The following is a 15,755-nucleotide window of genomic DNA, read 5'->3' as shown; positions in this document are numbered from 1 at the left end:
TACGTTTCTTTGAGATAAGTGAACATTACTTTCTGCTATCTTCTAGAATTTTCTGAACAAGCTCTTTACTTAAACATGTTAATAAAATGGCTTAAGACTATCCCCCGCTGTTATGTTTTGTTAAATGACATTTCTGTAATAAGTAGTATGTTTTTAAATCATCACATTATCGTCTTTAAATCATGAGTTAGTTCTCTGGCTAGTTACGGTGGCTACTCATATTATTTGTGAAGTATTGTAGTTTATAACTATAGGACTTGATAGCAGGGTATCGAATAGAAATTGAAACGGATTAAATCTTTTCTATATTTCAAAATTATAGCAAACTCCTAGAGTCCATAGACTGCAAAGAAACGTCTACAGCGCGTTCTTCCTGTGGACGGCCAAACAAGTAGCGAAAGCTCGCCAAAAATACTAGGCCATTAAAGAAAAAAAATTAGCTGGGTAGTGTACTGCGGATGGAGAAAATTGTATCTATGCACATCTATTGATGACGTTAAAGCGAATTCGCGAGAAAGAAAATTATTTAACTTTCTGCCGTGCAAAAGGTAACGTTTCCTTTTTCCATTACTGTCTACTGTATCTTTTGCACATACAATATATTGTAGTTATTACGAGTTAGTTTGCAAGGTGCATGCTTAAGGGGACAGAAAGTGCTTAGAATTAGAGTTGCTCTTTAAATTTTTTTTAACTTTTTGGATATTTAACCAGAAAAACAATAATAAAGTTGAAATAAATGAAAGTTAAAAAGAGTTGCAAAAATATTTAACTCGTTTCTGAAACCACGTAGCCACGTATGCAAATTTATAACATTAGTTAAATCTTTCTCATTGTGAAGTGGTTAAGCTATCACTCGTCAATTTTAAATATTACAGTGAATAGTATTAAGCACAATTGTCAAAAGAGATTGATAAGTAACCATCTTAGCAGAATCCAAAAAAACTACTTGTCGACTTATGATATCTGGCTGAGCTCCCACATATTCCATCGTTATCAGGTAATCCAAAAAGTAAGTGACATCTCCCCGGGAAGGCACCACAAGAATTGAATATATACAAATAATTTCGAATTTACACCTGTCGACAATTAATTCGTGGAATGTTACATAGCATTCTGAGTGAGGTTAAGTGTTTTGAAAAAATAGTTTAATGACACGCTATTTTTTTTAATGAAATAATGCTTTGCTATTGATACAAAAAAGTGGCTTCGTGAGTATTACCCGGGTTTTGAGCGAGACGAAGCAACTATCCGTAAGTGGTTTAATAAATTCTAAACGGGCCACCGTCCAGGAGTCCAAAAGAGGCTGTTACGCCAAGAAAAAAAAAATACGTGTGGTACTCGGGGACAGCCGCGGTAAAACTATTGCATAACGATTTCTTTTTTATCAACTTATGTAATTTTAATTATTTATTATATTATGCAGTATTTTTTTTTCTTTGATATTAATTCAAGTTACACTTTTTGAGCGTGGTGACCGATAATAATTTGTTTTTTCTATTCAATAAATGGGAAGTTAATATTGTTTAAAATATTTTTATTATCTTACAATATATGAAGGTTATTCAGGTTTATGGTAACTGAAATTAGAAACATAAGTTTGAGACTTGATATCCTCTAAATATCTGGAAAATACCTCGTCAATGGTGGTCCCATATTTTGTTGTGGATCTTGTGGTCTTGTGGATCATTATTCATTTTTAAATTATTTTTTTCCGAAAGAAAAGTTGTCCATCGCTCTGATTTTATCAGCGAATACTGTTCCAAAAGGAGGCGTAGCTATTTATCAAAATAATAATATATTACTAATATTATGACACTGAATATTGAATACTTTATTATTTTTTTTAATTTTATTTATGATATTATTACTGTTGAATCATTCATCTCTTCAACTGATTCTTTCCGCTTGAAATATGCTAAAATACGCCTAAAAGTATATAAACATTTTACGCATACTTTGTGATCGTGTTAGGTTTATTTCCGTTACGGAATTTTTTGATTCGGTAACCGCGCATTCGAAATTTGATAGTGAGATTATATATTCTAAATCTGTCAAAGGAACATATCGGACATGTATTTTATACATATTTGCCCCGCGAGCTCATAATCGAGAGTATACACGAAAACGAGTGCAAAATTTTTTCGCTGTTACCTCAGTATACCCGCTATTATTTGGATCTGGTCCCAGTGAGAAAAGAAAGGTATCGAAATATTGGAAGATCGCTAAAATGGGTCCTCGATAACCCAAGAATAATACAATCGTAACAATTTTACGTGATATGAACTTTTCAGCCGACTTGAGTTCACGAATTTTGTACGTGGTGACTGTTTGAGCTTCTTCCTCTAACGGTTTTATATGAAATCTAAATCCCGCGGTCAGTACGATGCAGCCAGACACGCAGTTCCAAAATAATTAAATAAATGTTCCATCTTCACAAGCTAACTAGCAAACTTTCTGCGGTCATGAATGTTAGCGAAATGTAAAACTAGTAATACAAAAAATAATATGCATATAGGTATAATATATACGTTTTCACTCAATCAATAGCGAATTTGAAAAGCCCTCAGTAAAAAAATTGTACTTATGAAAGTCGTTTTACGGCATACTAGGTAGATAAAACAAAAATAAATAACCAATACTCAATAAGAGAGTACGTTTGACAACAGAATTACACAGCAACAGGTTTTTTCCGTTTCTGTGCCGTCATAGCTGAGATCGTAAATTTGAGCTTCAGTATAATAACAAATTTGGATCGGCGATTGTTTAGTGACCTATAATTCTTTAAGGATGATAGAAATGTATACTGATAAATTATAGGCTTCGAATGTTTTACTTTATTTATGCTTATATAACAGAAGGAAGGAATTTCAGATTCATAAAATATTAAAAGGAAATTTCTGTCTAGACTCAGCGAACTTAAAAGGCATTTTTCCATAAATTAATCGCCTTGAGCAATATTGGACACTTATTGCAAAATATATACACACAGAATACGAGTATATATCTTTCTACTTTTCTGTACTACACCTTTTTGTTCAGTACATAAGTCAGTACATTTCACGAGTGCATCAGATAAAGGAAAACATATAAAATTTATTGACTCATTCTATTGATTCAGTCATAAGAAATGCTCAAATTATTGGTTACGTAGAAAAATATAAGACCATATCCGATATAAGTAATATATGGTAAGCATTTCTATTAACACATACATACATATATACAATTATCAGATAATAGTTTATTTTTCAAGACTCTGCAAGTGGTACTTTGAAGTGCTTTTGTTATATCAGTTAACATAATCAAAAAAGGGGTTCTTATTTAGTTTCTTTGGTAGATATTTTAATTAATGAAGCGGATGTCAAAACTATTAAAACGAATATGGAATATGAAATGTTTTAAATTTGAAAGTTTATCAAGAATATATCGATATGGATTTTATTAAGAATCTAATATTTAGACATTTAAGTAATCCGCACTTAAGCTAATAGAAATAATGACCACTGCGTCCTGAAGAAATTGAGGAGATATTGCGATACTGCAATCCTTCTCTGCGCGCTCACGACTGGAAGGTGATCAGGCTAAAGAGGACGGAGGAACCATATAGGCAAGCGGTGATTCTTCTAAAAAAAAGGTCGCTCAGTCCTCTTATCGTGGGTCTGCAGATCCTTCCAAGACGCCAAGCAGATGAGCCTCAACCTCCATAATTGACGGGGGCGAAGCGACGCGATGTCCAAACGGCGAGTTGTTCGAAGAGGATGGCGGAGACATTGTTAGTGGTGCGGAAGAGCGGCTGTCGATCATCAACACAGATGGAACAAGAGCTTGTTTGTTGGTCAGAAATGAACTTAATGTTTTTCTTTTACCACATTTCAGCAACGAGGATGTCGTCACCGCCAGGCTAAAGGACGACGCCGGAGAATTCTGGTTGATTTCGGCCTACATGCCTCACGAGGAGTAGGTAGAACCGCCCCTTGAATTGTGACGGAAAGCTTTAGCAGAAGCCAGGCAAAGGAAAGCGAACCTCGGCTCGGAGACTTGACCTCACCTCAACCAAAAAAAAACTTGCGCCTTGATTTCGGATGGAAAAGTTCTGACCGACCACTTTTTCTCTGATCATAGGTTCATCAGCTTCTGTTTCCAGTTAGCAAACCATACAGGAATTTTAGGGACACGGATATAAAGCTTCGATCAACTCTTCGAGTCGAGCCAAGTCGCGACTCAGTGCTCACAGCCAATGCAATTGATGAGTATGCCGATGTCTTCAGCGCAGCGTGCAAAACTTAAAAGCTCTTGTCCTCTGAAAACTCGGAAAGGCAGATCTTCAAGTAAAAAGCTGTTTAATAAAGCCGGCGGTGCTTGAGCGCTGTACAAGACGAACTTGCTATATACAAGTCAAAAACAAAGAAAGCCGAAAGAGTTTCATGGAGATCTATCTGCGAATGCGTAGATTCCCGGCGCGCAGAGGCAGGTAAGGGTGTTGTTCGCCAAGAAGGCCGGTAAGAGCTCTCATGTGAATTTCAAGGATTTTAGGCCTATTAGCAACTCCTCGCTTCTATTGAAGACATTGGAAAGGCTGATGGACCTGTACATCAGGGGACCTGTACTAAGGGACATGCTACTGAGGGCTCAGCATGCATACAATAAAGGCAGGTCGGTAGACGTTGCTCTGCACGCCGTTTTGTCATGGCTCGAGTAGCTCTCTTGCACAAGGAATACGCTGTGGGGGCACTTCTCGACAATGAGGTAGCATTCAACAATGCGCGGACGGAAAAAATCGTTTGTGCTCTGGATAAGTTTGATGTTGAAATGAACCTCAATCATCTCGTATATTGTCTTCTCTTCTCAGTCGGCGTGCATTACGAAAGGTCAATAGTGGCACCCCGCGGGGCGGGGTCTATCTCCTATACTATGGATCTTAGGTAAATTACCTGTTGAAATAACTCGAGGGACGAGGCTGTCGGGTGAAAGTCTATGCAGCTGATGTTACCCACATAGTTAAAGGAAAATTCCTGAATACCATCTATGAGTTAACATAAGTATACCTCTATGTGGAAGCTATCTGAGCGAAAAGGATTGGCTTAGCTGTCAATCCAAATAAAACTGAACTGGCTTTATTTACAAGGAAGTATAAAATCCCGGAAACAACTTTTCAAAAAGTTGAAGTTTCTTGACCTCCTCTTTGATAGAAATCTATCATTGAAGCCCAATGTTGAGGAGAGTATAAGAAGTCACTGACTGTCCTATATTGCTGTAAATGAGCTACTGGGAATCGGTGGGGTCTCTCAATCAACTCTTGCTTCAGATTGCCAGACCACTGTAGTTTTTTTCAAGCAAAAATGGCAGCCATCAGTGTAGCAGCAGATGTACTACTTTGATAGAAATCTGTCATTGAAGCCCAATGTTGAGGAGAGTGTAAGAAGTCACTGACTGTCCTATATTGCTGTAAATGAGCTACTGGGAATCGGTGGGGTCTCTCAATCAACTCTTGCTTCAGATTGCCAGACCACTGTAGTTTTTTTCAAGCAAAAATGGCAGCCATCAGTGTAGCAGCAGATGTACTTCTCTGAATTGCGGCTTCTTTTATGAAAATATGCAGCCACTTTGATAACAGATCTGCTATACAGACCTTGAGCTGAGCTGACAGTGAATTTAAAACCGCTTTTTTTTTGCTACGTTACGCAATCGGCAGCTCAACAAGCATTTATCCTCGCCGGATAGTATACGAAAAAAACTGGGTGCCTTTTTAACCACCAATCTCAATGGCAATGTATTTGACAGATGGTTAGCTTTCTTGCTTCTTCTCTTCTAGGAGCCTAACACTCGCCAATGGTAAATCCACTGCGAACATATTCATGAAATGGTATAAAAATTCGAAAGCCTAAGATTCTTGGTATTACCCTCGACAACTTATACTATTTCGCTTCACATATGACCGCTTTATTATTGCCAACGTACGTACGCCTCCTAGGATCATCAAGAGATCCTTCCTTGATTACATCGACGACATAGCCCTATTTAACGAACAAACTACGGACGCAACTGACTTCAGATACGCACTAATCTAAACTGAATGACATTTGTCTAATTTTTGTAAAACTGACCAACTTCTATATTCTACTATTAAACTTCCACAAGTACTTAATTTTAGCATGATTTTAGGCGTCCTAGTACTACAATCCCATTTGTTTTAAAATTTTTAAAGAGTTAATATTTGTGTTGCACACTCTACTGTTCAATCATATCTCAAATTTAACATTTTTATACTCTTGCAACATGTTGCTACAGAGTCTTGTTGTTTTGCTAACCTAACGGTTATTTGTGTCACCTAAAACTAATCGCTATAGGGTTATATATATTTAAATAATCAGGATGACGAACTGAGTGGAAATCCCGGTCCGTCTATCTGTACATACTGTAAATTAGTAAAAGTTGAGATATCGTGCTGAAACTTGGTACACACGTTTCTGAGCATCGTAAGAAGGTTGGTACTGCAGAATACAATTAATCAACGCCCACAAAACGCAAATAATGAAAAAATTGTAATAACTAAGCTCCACAATTAGATGCAAGCATTAGGGAGAGGCATCTGTGGTTTCAAAAATGTTGAATTAATGTATATATCTCTTAAGCCATATCAGCTTTAACACCCGAATTTGCACAGGATAAATCCCTTTGGCAACTATTACTACAGTGTAAAAATAGGTGTAATCGGATGATAACCCCGCTTACTCCCCATTTTGTGGTTAAGTTTAAACTACCAAAAGTGCCGTAAATCAATAAATAAACCCGCCAGAGATAATACATTTCACACCCAGGATGGAACAGAAGGGCTTTACAGAAGAAAGTGACAAAAATGACGGAGCAACATTGTGCCAAAAATGGATCAAATCGGGTGAGAGCTTGCCCTAGACCCCATAGAACTAATATCATCTCCCATCTACCTAATAGTGGTAAGTAGTCTAATATCGAAAAAATGTGAAATTGGACCTCGACTTACCCAAATTGACTATGGTATGTCTACTATAAATAGAGATTTTCGTTATTCTAACAAACCTCGTGCCGAATTGTCAGTCAGTGTATGAGATATATGTTTATTAAATTGCTTGAAAATAGGTTGTAGAGTTTACCTGAGTAATGCCAAAAGTTTGTGCAATCAGCCCATATCTTTTCTAGCCCGCAATATACGCCATATAGTAATTTCCGAGTTCCCACCTCTCTTTAAACCGTTTTGTTTGGTCCAAATATGTGATATTTTAGTGAAATTAAGTGAATACGCTTTCTTAAAAATGTGGTTTAACGCTTACTATGAAAGAATTGGTTTAGACTTTGGTTAAAGCGTCATATACCTAAATTAATAAATTCCAATCCTTTGGTTGAAGGTTTGCTCATCACCACAATATATTAAATTTTAATTTTCGCTAAAGGGAAGTTAATTATTGTTATAAAACTAATTTAGTCTATATATATAAAATGAGTTAATAAGACACAAATTTTAATGTAACATGTGTTGAATTCTTTTGCAACATTATTAAAACCAAGTTTTGCCTACACCTGAAGGTATTTCCTTGACAATAATCCCAAGCAATATATCCCTCGTCGTCGAACTTTATTCCTAAATTCGAAAAATAGTTTTGCAACAAGCAGTCCTCTTGTACCTAATCATTATTGCACATCGCATAGTTTGCATTCGTCGCTTAATTGCGAAAAATAGTTCAAAAGAGTACACTCGAACACATGACTGATGAACGGACTAACTGATAGATTAATCAAAGATTAGAATTTAACTATATATTACAGGAACATGTAAATTTTGATATAAATAATAATAAAGATCGATCGCTTTGAAATGTTCCTAATACCTTACTTATTTCGACTGACTGTGGTAAATTTAGCTCAGCTGTGTGTTTAAAGAGGAGTAAAGGAATAATTTAAACTTAACAACTTACACAATACCACAAAATTGTCTCTGAGTATTACTGCCAACTTGAAAAAATTAAATGCTCAAGACATAAATAAAATTAACTAATATCCTAATATTATCTTATTAATTACAAAATCAGTCGTTATCATCAATTTTATGCAATTATTTTAAGCATAGCCAAAACCATAAAGTGAAGAGCTGTGTACAGGCACATAATAATCACCATTCACCATATAAGCATTTGTCACGGCACCCATTTTCACACCACTGTAAGAGCTGCCACAGTTGTCCTTCACTGCTTCTTGATAATCACCACAATGCATGCTGGGGAAGTCGTCACGAGCTACAGCCTCAGCGTAGTAAACATAAGAGCAAGCATGACTGCAGCCACGAGTTACATCCAAGAGACAACTATGTTGAGTCTTACCACCGTTCGGGTGGAACGCGCCCTTACCAATTGGCTTCAGGAAACCCAATTGACCGCCGTTGGTCTGAATGGACTTGACATAATGAACATCGTTGGCATTTAAACGTTTGTCGGGCATGTTGTAACTGAAGAGTGGTAGGGAGGGGTACAAACCGACTATGGCGTGAAACAAGCCCTTTTTAGTTTTCTTACCCGCATAACCGGCCACATGAGCACCCAAACTGTGACCGATCACTACGGTTTCACCCAAATGCATACCAAAGTTCTCGACCAAGAAGTTAATCATGCTGGCCACCTTTTTGCCTACCTTAGGTACAGCAACAACAGAGGAGGCATAGTCAACGGAACGTGCTCGTGTCCAATCCACAATGATCACATTGTATTTTCCTCGTCCCAACCAGGCAGCACGAATATCCTTATTCATACCGGCGATATAGCTCTGACTCCAACCATGAATAACGCATCTATATTAGAATTTAGAGGTTATACCCATGTAAACAATTTTTTTCAATCAGTTTATATCATACCTCGTTGGATTGCTAGCATCGAAGTCGGAATTGGTGTAAAAAAATAAAAAAAAAGGTTAGGAAGTTGAAACTCTGGTATTGTTTGTTCGATTCGCTGCTTGCTAATCAAAGTTTCTGATCATCATCATTTGAATGATTAGGTTTGGTTTTAGAAATCGAATTTCATATTTTTATACAACTATTGTTTTTGGAATCGGAAGAAGAAAATTTGAAAGCACATTTCAAGAAGTTGTATTTAATCTCTTCCGCTAACTATTTAGTATATCGACAGTAAGCTGATGTAAATTAATTTAACCTAAGTTAAAGAACGGGCATTTTGTTACGAACTTGCCACATTGCCATGAATGTATACATTTTCCTCATTTTGTATAAAGTACATCTCATACTCATCTTTACTGTTAAATTTGCCTATTCTGGAACTATTCTCTTGAGAGCTAACTCACTTAATTTAGCTTCGAACAAAACTGGATTTTGACTTGTATTGAGTTTATTTGAGTTAAAAAGCAACAATTTTGTAAGTCCGCGTTTTTATTATAACTTGGCCTTGAAAAATCGGACCACTTATGTTTTATTTCTTTTATGTTAACTATAAATCAATTTAGACCCCTGTGCTGATATCGGTTATCTCCCTATACATGCTATAAGCACTACAACAAATCACGATAAAGTTAACAAATAATAAACTTAGTAAATGTGTATGTAAACAAACATAAATAAGAAGCAGTAAAAATAAATTTAATTGCTAGTAAAATCAGCTCATAACAATAATCGTATATTACCAAATAGTGATGGGTACACTGTAAAAAAATGTAATGTCATTAGAAAGATGTTAAAGACATGAATTCAGTTAGATATAGGGTAATATATATATACATGATCAGGATCAAGAGACGAGTTGAATTACGGGTGATTGTGTATTCATCCGTTTGTCTCCTTATCTGCACGTGCAAGCGATAGCTTGAGTAAAACTTGAGATATCTTAATGAAATTTACTACATATGTTCCTAGGCATCATATCTCACAAACCATTATAACTATTTCAACCTATTTCGCTCCCGGAAAATCTTCGTAACACCCACTCCCCATATAACGGTTATATTGAAAACTTCTAAATCTGCGATAACACAATAAGTAAATACCCCAGAAGCACTAGATTTCACAAATAAGATGATAGGGAAAGGCTGTATAGGGTCGCTGTAAGAGTTGGACAATCGGCGGGGCGGCGCCCCAATTTTATGTGAAATCCTATATCTCTGAAAATACTGAACTTCTTTCAACATAATTCTTTACAGAACATTATATTGACATCATAATACAATACAGTGTGGGAGTGCGCAAATATGGAAAACAACAACGCCTACATTCCATAAAACAAACTTTTACACTCTACTTATTTCCTTCATTGTACAGTATACATTTCGAACATCAGGGAAGTTATCGGAAGACAAATGTATACAAATAGGTCACGTGAGATATGACATCAAATGTCACGAAATCGGCCCCATGATACCGAATATGTGGACCTGAGTATCTATGGCTGAATAAGTAAAATCGGGTGATTGGTTTCCAAAGCCCCCATGTACTTAGTAGTAGTATGTAGGCCAATATAAGTAATTAAATTAAATCATTTTATGATAAATAATATGAGTTAATAAGATACCAAATTTGATTGTAATATATTCGATTTCTTCAAAATGAATATTGAATTCTTACGCAAGATTTTGTAATATAATTGCGAATATCGAGAGTATAAAATGTTCGGTTACACCCGAACTTAAGCCTTCCTTACTTATTTAATACAAAGTTTTGTTAACACCCGAAATAATTTCCCCGCCTACTAACCGCGCAAATTGCGAAAGTAACTTAGCGCTTGTTGTTGTGGCATGTACATTTGGATATAAATACTACTGAAGATCATAACTTCAAACGATTTTTAATAGTACATAACTGGGTTTCTCAGAATTCATTTCGAGTGAAAGTTAAGTTCAGCAATGAACTTAGTGAAGAGTTGAAGAATAATCTGGCTTTAACCAGTTTTTAATACTATAATCGGGGTTGCGAATGTATTAATTCAAAAATTTTGGATTAAGAACTAAATTTTCATTTTTTAAACCTGAGGTTAGCATTCAGCATTTGATTTTCAATTCTCAATCCCGATGAAAATTTTATTTTTTATCCTAACATCGGAATGTAGAATTCCAAAATATTTGGGATTTAAAAATTAAAAATTTTGATTTGTAGTCTGTATGTGTAAATTTGCCGCCCTGTGCTCTAGAGTATTGAAGTTGAATTATAAAATAGTAGAAAAAGAAATACGCAAACGAGAAAAATTGTTAATTCTAAAACAATTTATTTTTTAAATTATTAATTAAATACGTGGGATTTAAAATTTTTTATTTTTCAGCTCCGTATTTGGGATAACAAAAAATATTTAATAAAAATGTTTAATACACTGCTTGCAACGCTAACCACAATTATGTTTCGGAGAATTACTAGCCTAGCGCCTAAAGCCGTTTGAATCGCATGCAAGACACTTTATAAATAAAAAATTACTTATACTTTCATATCAATATACTTGTATTTTCTAGTAAATTCGTTATTTTCATCACTTTATGTGCAATTATTTTAAGCCGAACCGAAACCATAAGGTGAAGAACTACGTACGGGCACATAATAATCACCATTCACCATATAAGCATTTGTCACGGCACCCATTTTCACACCACTGTAAGAGCCGCCACATTCATCCCTCACTGCTCCCTCATAGTCACTACAACGCATACTGGGGAAGTCATCACGCGCCACAGCTTCGGCGTAGTAGGCGGTGGAGCGAGCATGACTGCAGGCACCAGTTACATCCAAAACACAACCAGGTTGAGTCTTACCACCGTTCGGGTAGAAAGCGCCCTTACCAATTGGTTTAAGGAAACCCAATTGACCGCCATTGGTCTGAATGGACTCGACATAATGAGCATCGTTGGCATTCAAACGTTTGTCGGGCTTGTTGTAACTAAAGAGTGGTAGGGCAGGGTCCAAACCGACTATGGCGTGAAGCAAGCCCTTTTTAGTGTTCTTACCCGCATAACCGGCCACATGAGCACCCAAACTGTGACCGATAACTTCGGTTTCATCCAAACTCATACCAAAGTTCTCGACCAAATAGTTAATCATGCTGGCCACCTTTTTGCCTACCTTAGGTACAGCAACAACAGAGGAGGCATAGTCAACGGAACGTGCTCGTGTCCAATCCACAATGATCACATTGTATTTTCCTCGTCCCAACCAGGCAGCACGAATATCTTTATTCATACCGGCAGTGTAGCTCTGAGTCCAACCATGTATAACGAATCTGTAGAATTTAGATGTTTACTTATATACTTACTTAACAGCTTTTTAAAAGACTTTTCAACCAGTTTATATCATACCTCGTTGGATTGCTAGCATCGAAGTCGGAATTGGTAATGGATTTGGCAGTTTCAGTAATTTTTTGTCCTTTAAACGGGTTTCTATTTGTGTACAGGTAGAAAGTCACTGGTACTGGTAAAATGCGACCCTCTATTTCTTCTTTCTCCTCTAAATCAGCCAACATTTGTTCACCCTCTTCGGTTGAGACCCAAACTAATGAGCCATCAGCTTGAGGAATATACCAACCATTCTCACTGTTCTCACTTCTTCCCTCAGGGCTGGCTACGGCTACAACTAAGGACATGCTAATAAATTGTCATGCACTGATTATAACCAGCGGTAAATTACCTGTGGTCAGCGAACAGATTGCTAAAATTATTACGACTTTCATTGTTAAGTCAATAGAAAATACTAATAATTCTTGAATGAACTCAACTCAATTTATATAACAAGTGGGGCATCTGTTGCTTTGAAATGCATCGATCAATACAAACCCATATTGGCAAGATAGAAGTTTATTGATGAAAAAATCAAATGCGATAGCTCCGACATTATCTTGATGAAAACATTTAAAATTTAATTGATAAAAAGCCGCCGTTTTAGTAAAATATCGATTAAGTACGCCAATGCGGCTTATTATTAGGAAGATAAGATACTAGAAATATACACTGCAAGTAGTGTATGGAATTTTATGGCAAAATGCATATTTAATCGTAATTTTAATTTTTCATCGTTTCAGGTGGGTATGTCATTTTTAGCGGATGAATTACCCATGTATATATTTATATATGTATATATATGGTATAGTTTTATAAGGATTATTGTACGCGGAACTCTTCGTTAGACATTCAAGCAATAAATAATAGATATGTAGTAACTTTTAAATTAACTAAGCTCTTCACTAACACGAATTTCGCTCTTATTGCACGTAAAACCTCCAGTGTTTATGAAACTTTGTGGAGAAATTATTGGAATATTAGAATAAATACCACTTTATGACCTTTCTTCTTCACTGGTATTACAACACATTGACAACGTCATGACTGTATCGAACGCTCAAAATTTCATTGTTATTGTAAACAACACCGTTCGTGGTTTTACCAAAATCATTATTTAAAAATATTTGTTAAGCTGAGATCTGCGTCCATTACTCGAGATTATTTTAGAGAAAAACTATCATAGAGAACGCTTAATCATTCTCAGTGATATTCCAGCGACACATCAGATAATCCCTTACGTTTAAAGCAAATCAATGGTACTGGAGTGCATCAAACAACTTAACATTATTGTCATTAGCATGGATTCATGGGAAAAATGGCATTACGGGAGGTACTGGCAGTAAATATCCGGACTTCGGCATGACTAATCTAAGTAAGAAGCGGGCATGCCCATTGCTGATATATAATATATATCATTTACAGGATAGTTTTTAATCGATAGAGACCAATCTATTTTTAATATGTCACATTAAGTCTACATAATTTAAATTAGTAACTACTTAGTAATGTGAGAAATCTACTATAAGTTAATATTTACTTAATTTTCTTATACTTAAAAACTCTTTTTTCTTATACTCCAAGCAATTATCCAAATAAGAAATAAAAAGCACCGTGAGCTGAAATAGTTTTTTATATACTATCAGCTACGTCAACGTTCTTTGCTTTCATTCATTATCTCAATTACTTTTGGGCCTATTCGCTATACACACTACAATAAATTAAACAAATCATAAACTTAGTAAATACGTATGTAAACAAACATAAATAATAAACGGTATAAATAAAGTTAATTGTTAGTAAAATCAGCTTATTACAATATGTTGCAAAAACGTGCTAAGTACACTGTAAAAGAATTCTTGTCGTTAAAAAAGGAAGGAGATAATGATTATATTTCTTAAATCTATCGAGATATAAATACATTTGGGGAAATAATATGTATCTTTGCAGATTGGATTAGTAAGCTATTCCTTATATTAAGGCTATAATTTTTAGTTTTTGAAGAATATGGGTAATCAAGTTATAATTCGCCAAGAAGCAATTTTCCACTTAACCCTTCAAAATTAAATCAACTTCCCACAAAATATAAATAAATTCCTTAATTTTATTTTAAATTTAGAAGAAGAAATAAAGTTCTATAAGTGCAAAGGAGTAAGTATAGGTGTAAATGTTTGGAAAAGGGGTTTTGATAGCTTCCTCCAATAGGCATAATGTTCACTTCTCACCATGTTACCATGTAAATATGGAAGTGCTTTATTTGCACGTATCCGAGCCTTAAGTTCTCACAAATATCGATTATCAATCTGTTTCAAAGAAATCAATATTGAGTGAGTGTATGGCTATATGGGAAGACATTGACTCACATCATTCAAATGACTTTACGTTAGGTGAAATACGGTATACAAATCGCGGAATGGAAATCATTTTATTAATCATATGTTGCCAATAGAAAGGTATTAGCCCACTTGCTCTAGTTTCGAAAGTAATCCTTATATGCCTAGTAGTTTGTGGTCCTGGTATTCTTCCTATTTCACCCAAATGTATTACGAACTTTCTAAAAGTAAAATATATACATACAAGATAATAAAATCTTTAATTTATTTTATTATTATAATATATAATTAATTAGTAAAGGCCCATCCGGTGACAATACCAGTTTAAATTTTTTCTATCTTCAAAAAGTAATGCTGTCATTCGAAAAAAAATCATTCTACTCAAAGGAATAATAACAATTTTTGCATAATGATAACAAATAACTGATATGGACTTTCCGCAACACGTCAAAGTAATCGAAATATTTTATTATCAAGATCTAATGAAATTATTAAACCATGCCAAATATAAAATTGCTAACATTAACAACTAAATTATATTTTGCGACTTAAGTTATTATCTGGTTCGTTGGTGGCAAAGCGTGCAATCTTCGCCAAATTATGGCCACACACTACAAATCAGTCACATGTGTGTCCGTAATTAAAATCTCGAACATTTATCGTTACTATGTGTCAGTGACGCTAAATGATTAAAAAGTGATTAATTTAATTTTAATGCAAAGTATCTTTCAGTAGATAACGCTGAATATATAAAGCTTGTCACATTTATTGGGGTCAATTGTTTCTTGACACATCTAACATGGATACCATGATACGAAACTCTTTCTGAAACTTTGCTTTCTGAGAGAGCTCATGAACTTTCGGTGCTACCAAAGTAAACCACGAGTTCATGAGCTACTGAACAGATGACAAGCAAAATAACGAACTACCACTAAGAATCCCGCTTAAATCAATTTCGAAGTCAGTGGGTTATTTGTGAGATCAGAATTTTTAGTGACTTTCACAAGTGTTTCTAACTTTTATTTAAAGAGATTAAATATAGTTTTGATTTTAAGAAAGAGCAGGTATTTTGTCGCAGAGTATTGTTTCGCTTAGCAGTACCAATTGTCAACAGATATACTTGTACATATTTTGGTTAGAATT

The 15,755-nt window shown here is 35.2% G+C and overlaps 3 protein-coding genes across 7 annotated transcripts in view; all 3 read right to left on the bottom strand.

The window, feature by feature from the left end:
• The window catches only part of RYa-R (RYamide receptor), a 404,709-nt gene that overhangs the window by 239,245 nt on the left and 149,709 nt on the right, over positions 1 to 15,755 (bottom strand). Inside the window, exon 1 of one of the 4 annotated variants that reach the window (XM_070113209.1) lies at positions 1,634 to 1,697. The exons of the other annotated variants lie outside the window; for them this stretch is intronic. The gene's annotated coding sequence lies outside the window, so the exon portion shown is untranslated. Of the gene's footprint in view, positions 1 to 1,633; positions 1,698 to 15,755 lie in introns of those variants that run through there. 4 annotated transcript variants of the gene reach the window in all.
• Positions 7,478 to 8,835, bottom strand: LOC138858998 (phospholipase A1-like). The gene has a single exon (XM_070113118.1). It carries the CDS (start codon positions 8,773 to 8,775, stop codon positions 8,092 to 8,094), a length of 684 nt encoding a protein of 227 aa, XP_069969219.1. The 5' UTR covers positions 8,776 to 8,835; the 3' UTR covers positions 7,478 to 8,091.
• On the bottom strand, positions 11,432 to 12,789 carry LOC138859039 (phospholipase A1-like). Of its 2 annotated transcripts, none has more exons than XM_070113206.1 (3): positions 12,632 to 12,789; positions 12,304 to 12,571; positions 11,432 to 12,227 (listed from the first exon to the last, which is right to left on the bottom strand). In XM_070113206.1, exons 1-3 carry the CDS (start codon positions 12,672 to 12,674, stop codon positions 11,504 to 11,506), a joined length of 1,035 nt encoding a protein of 344 aa, XP_069969307.1. In that variant the 5' UTR covers positions 12,675 to 12,789; the 3' UTR covers positions 11,432 to 11,503. The 2 variants fall into 2 exon arrangements, with proteins under 2 accessions (XP_069969307.1, XP_069969306.1); XM_070113205.1 differs by having other exon boundaries at positions 12,304 to 12,577; positions 12,632 to 12,777.

Source organism: Bactrocera oleae, chromosome 2, assembly GCF_042242935.1.
Source record: "Bactrocera oleae isolate idBacOlea1 chromosome 2, idBacOlea1, whole genome shotgun sequence".
Taxonomy (NCBI): domain Eukaryota; kingdom Metazoa; phylum Arthropoda; class Insecta; order Diptera; family Tephritidae; genus Bactrocera; species Bactrocera oleae.
This window is presented reverse-complemented; position numbering and strand designations above follow the sequence as displayed.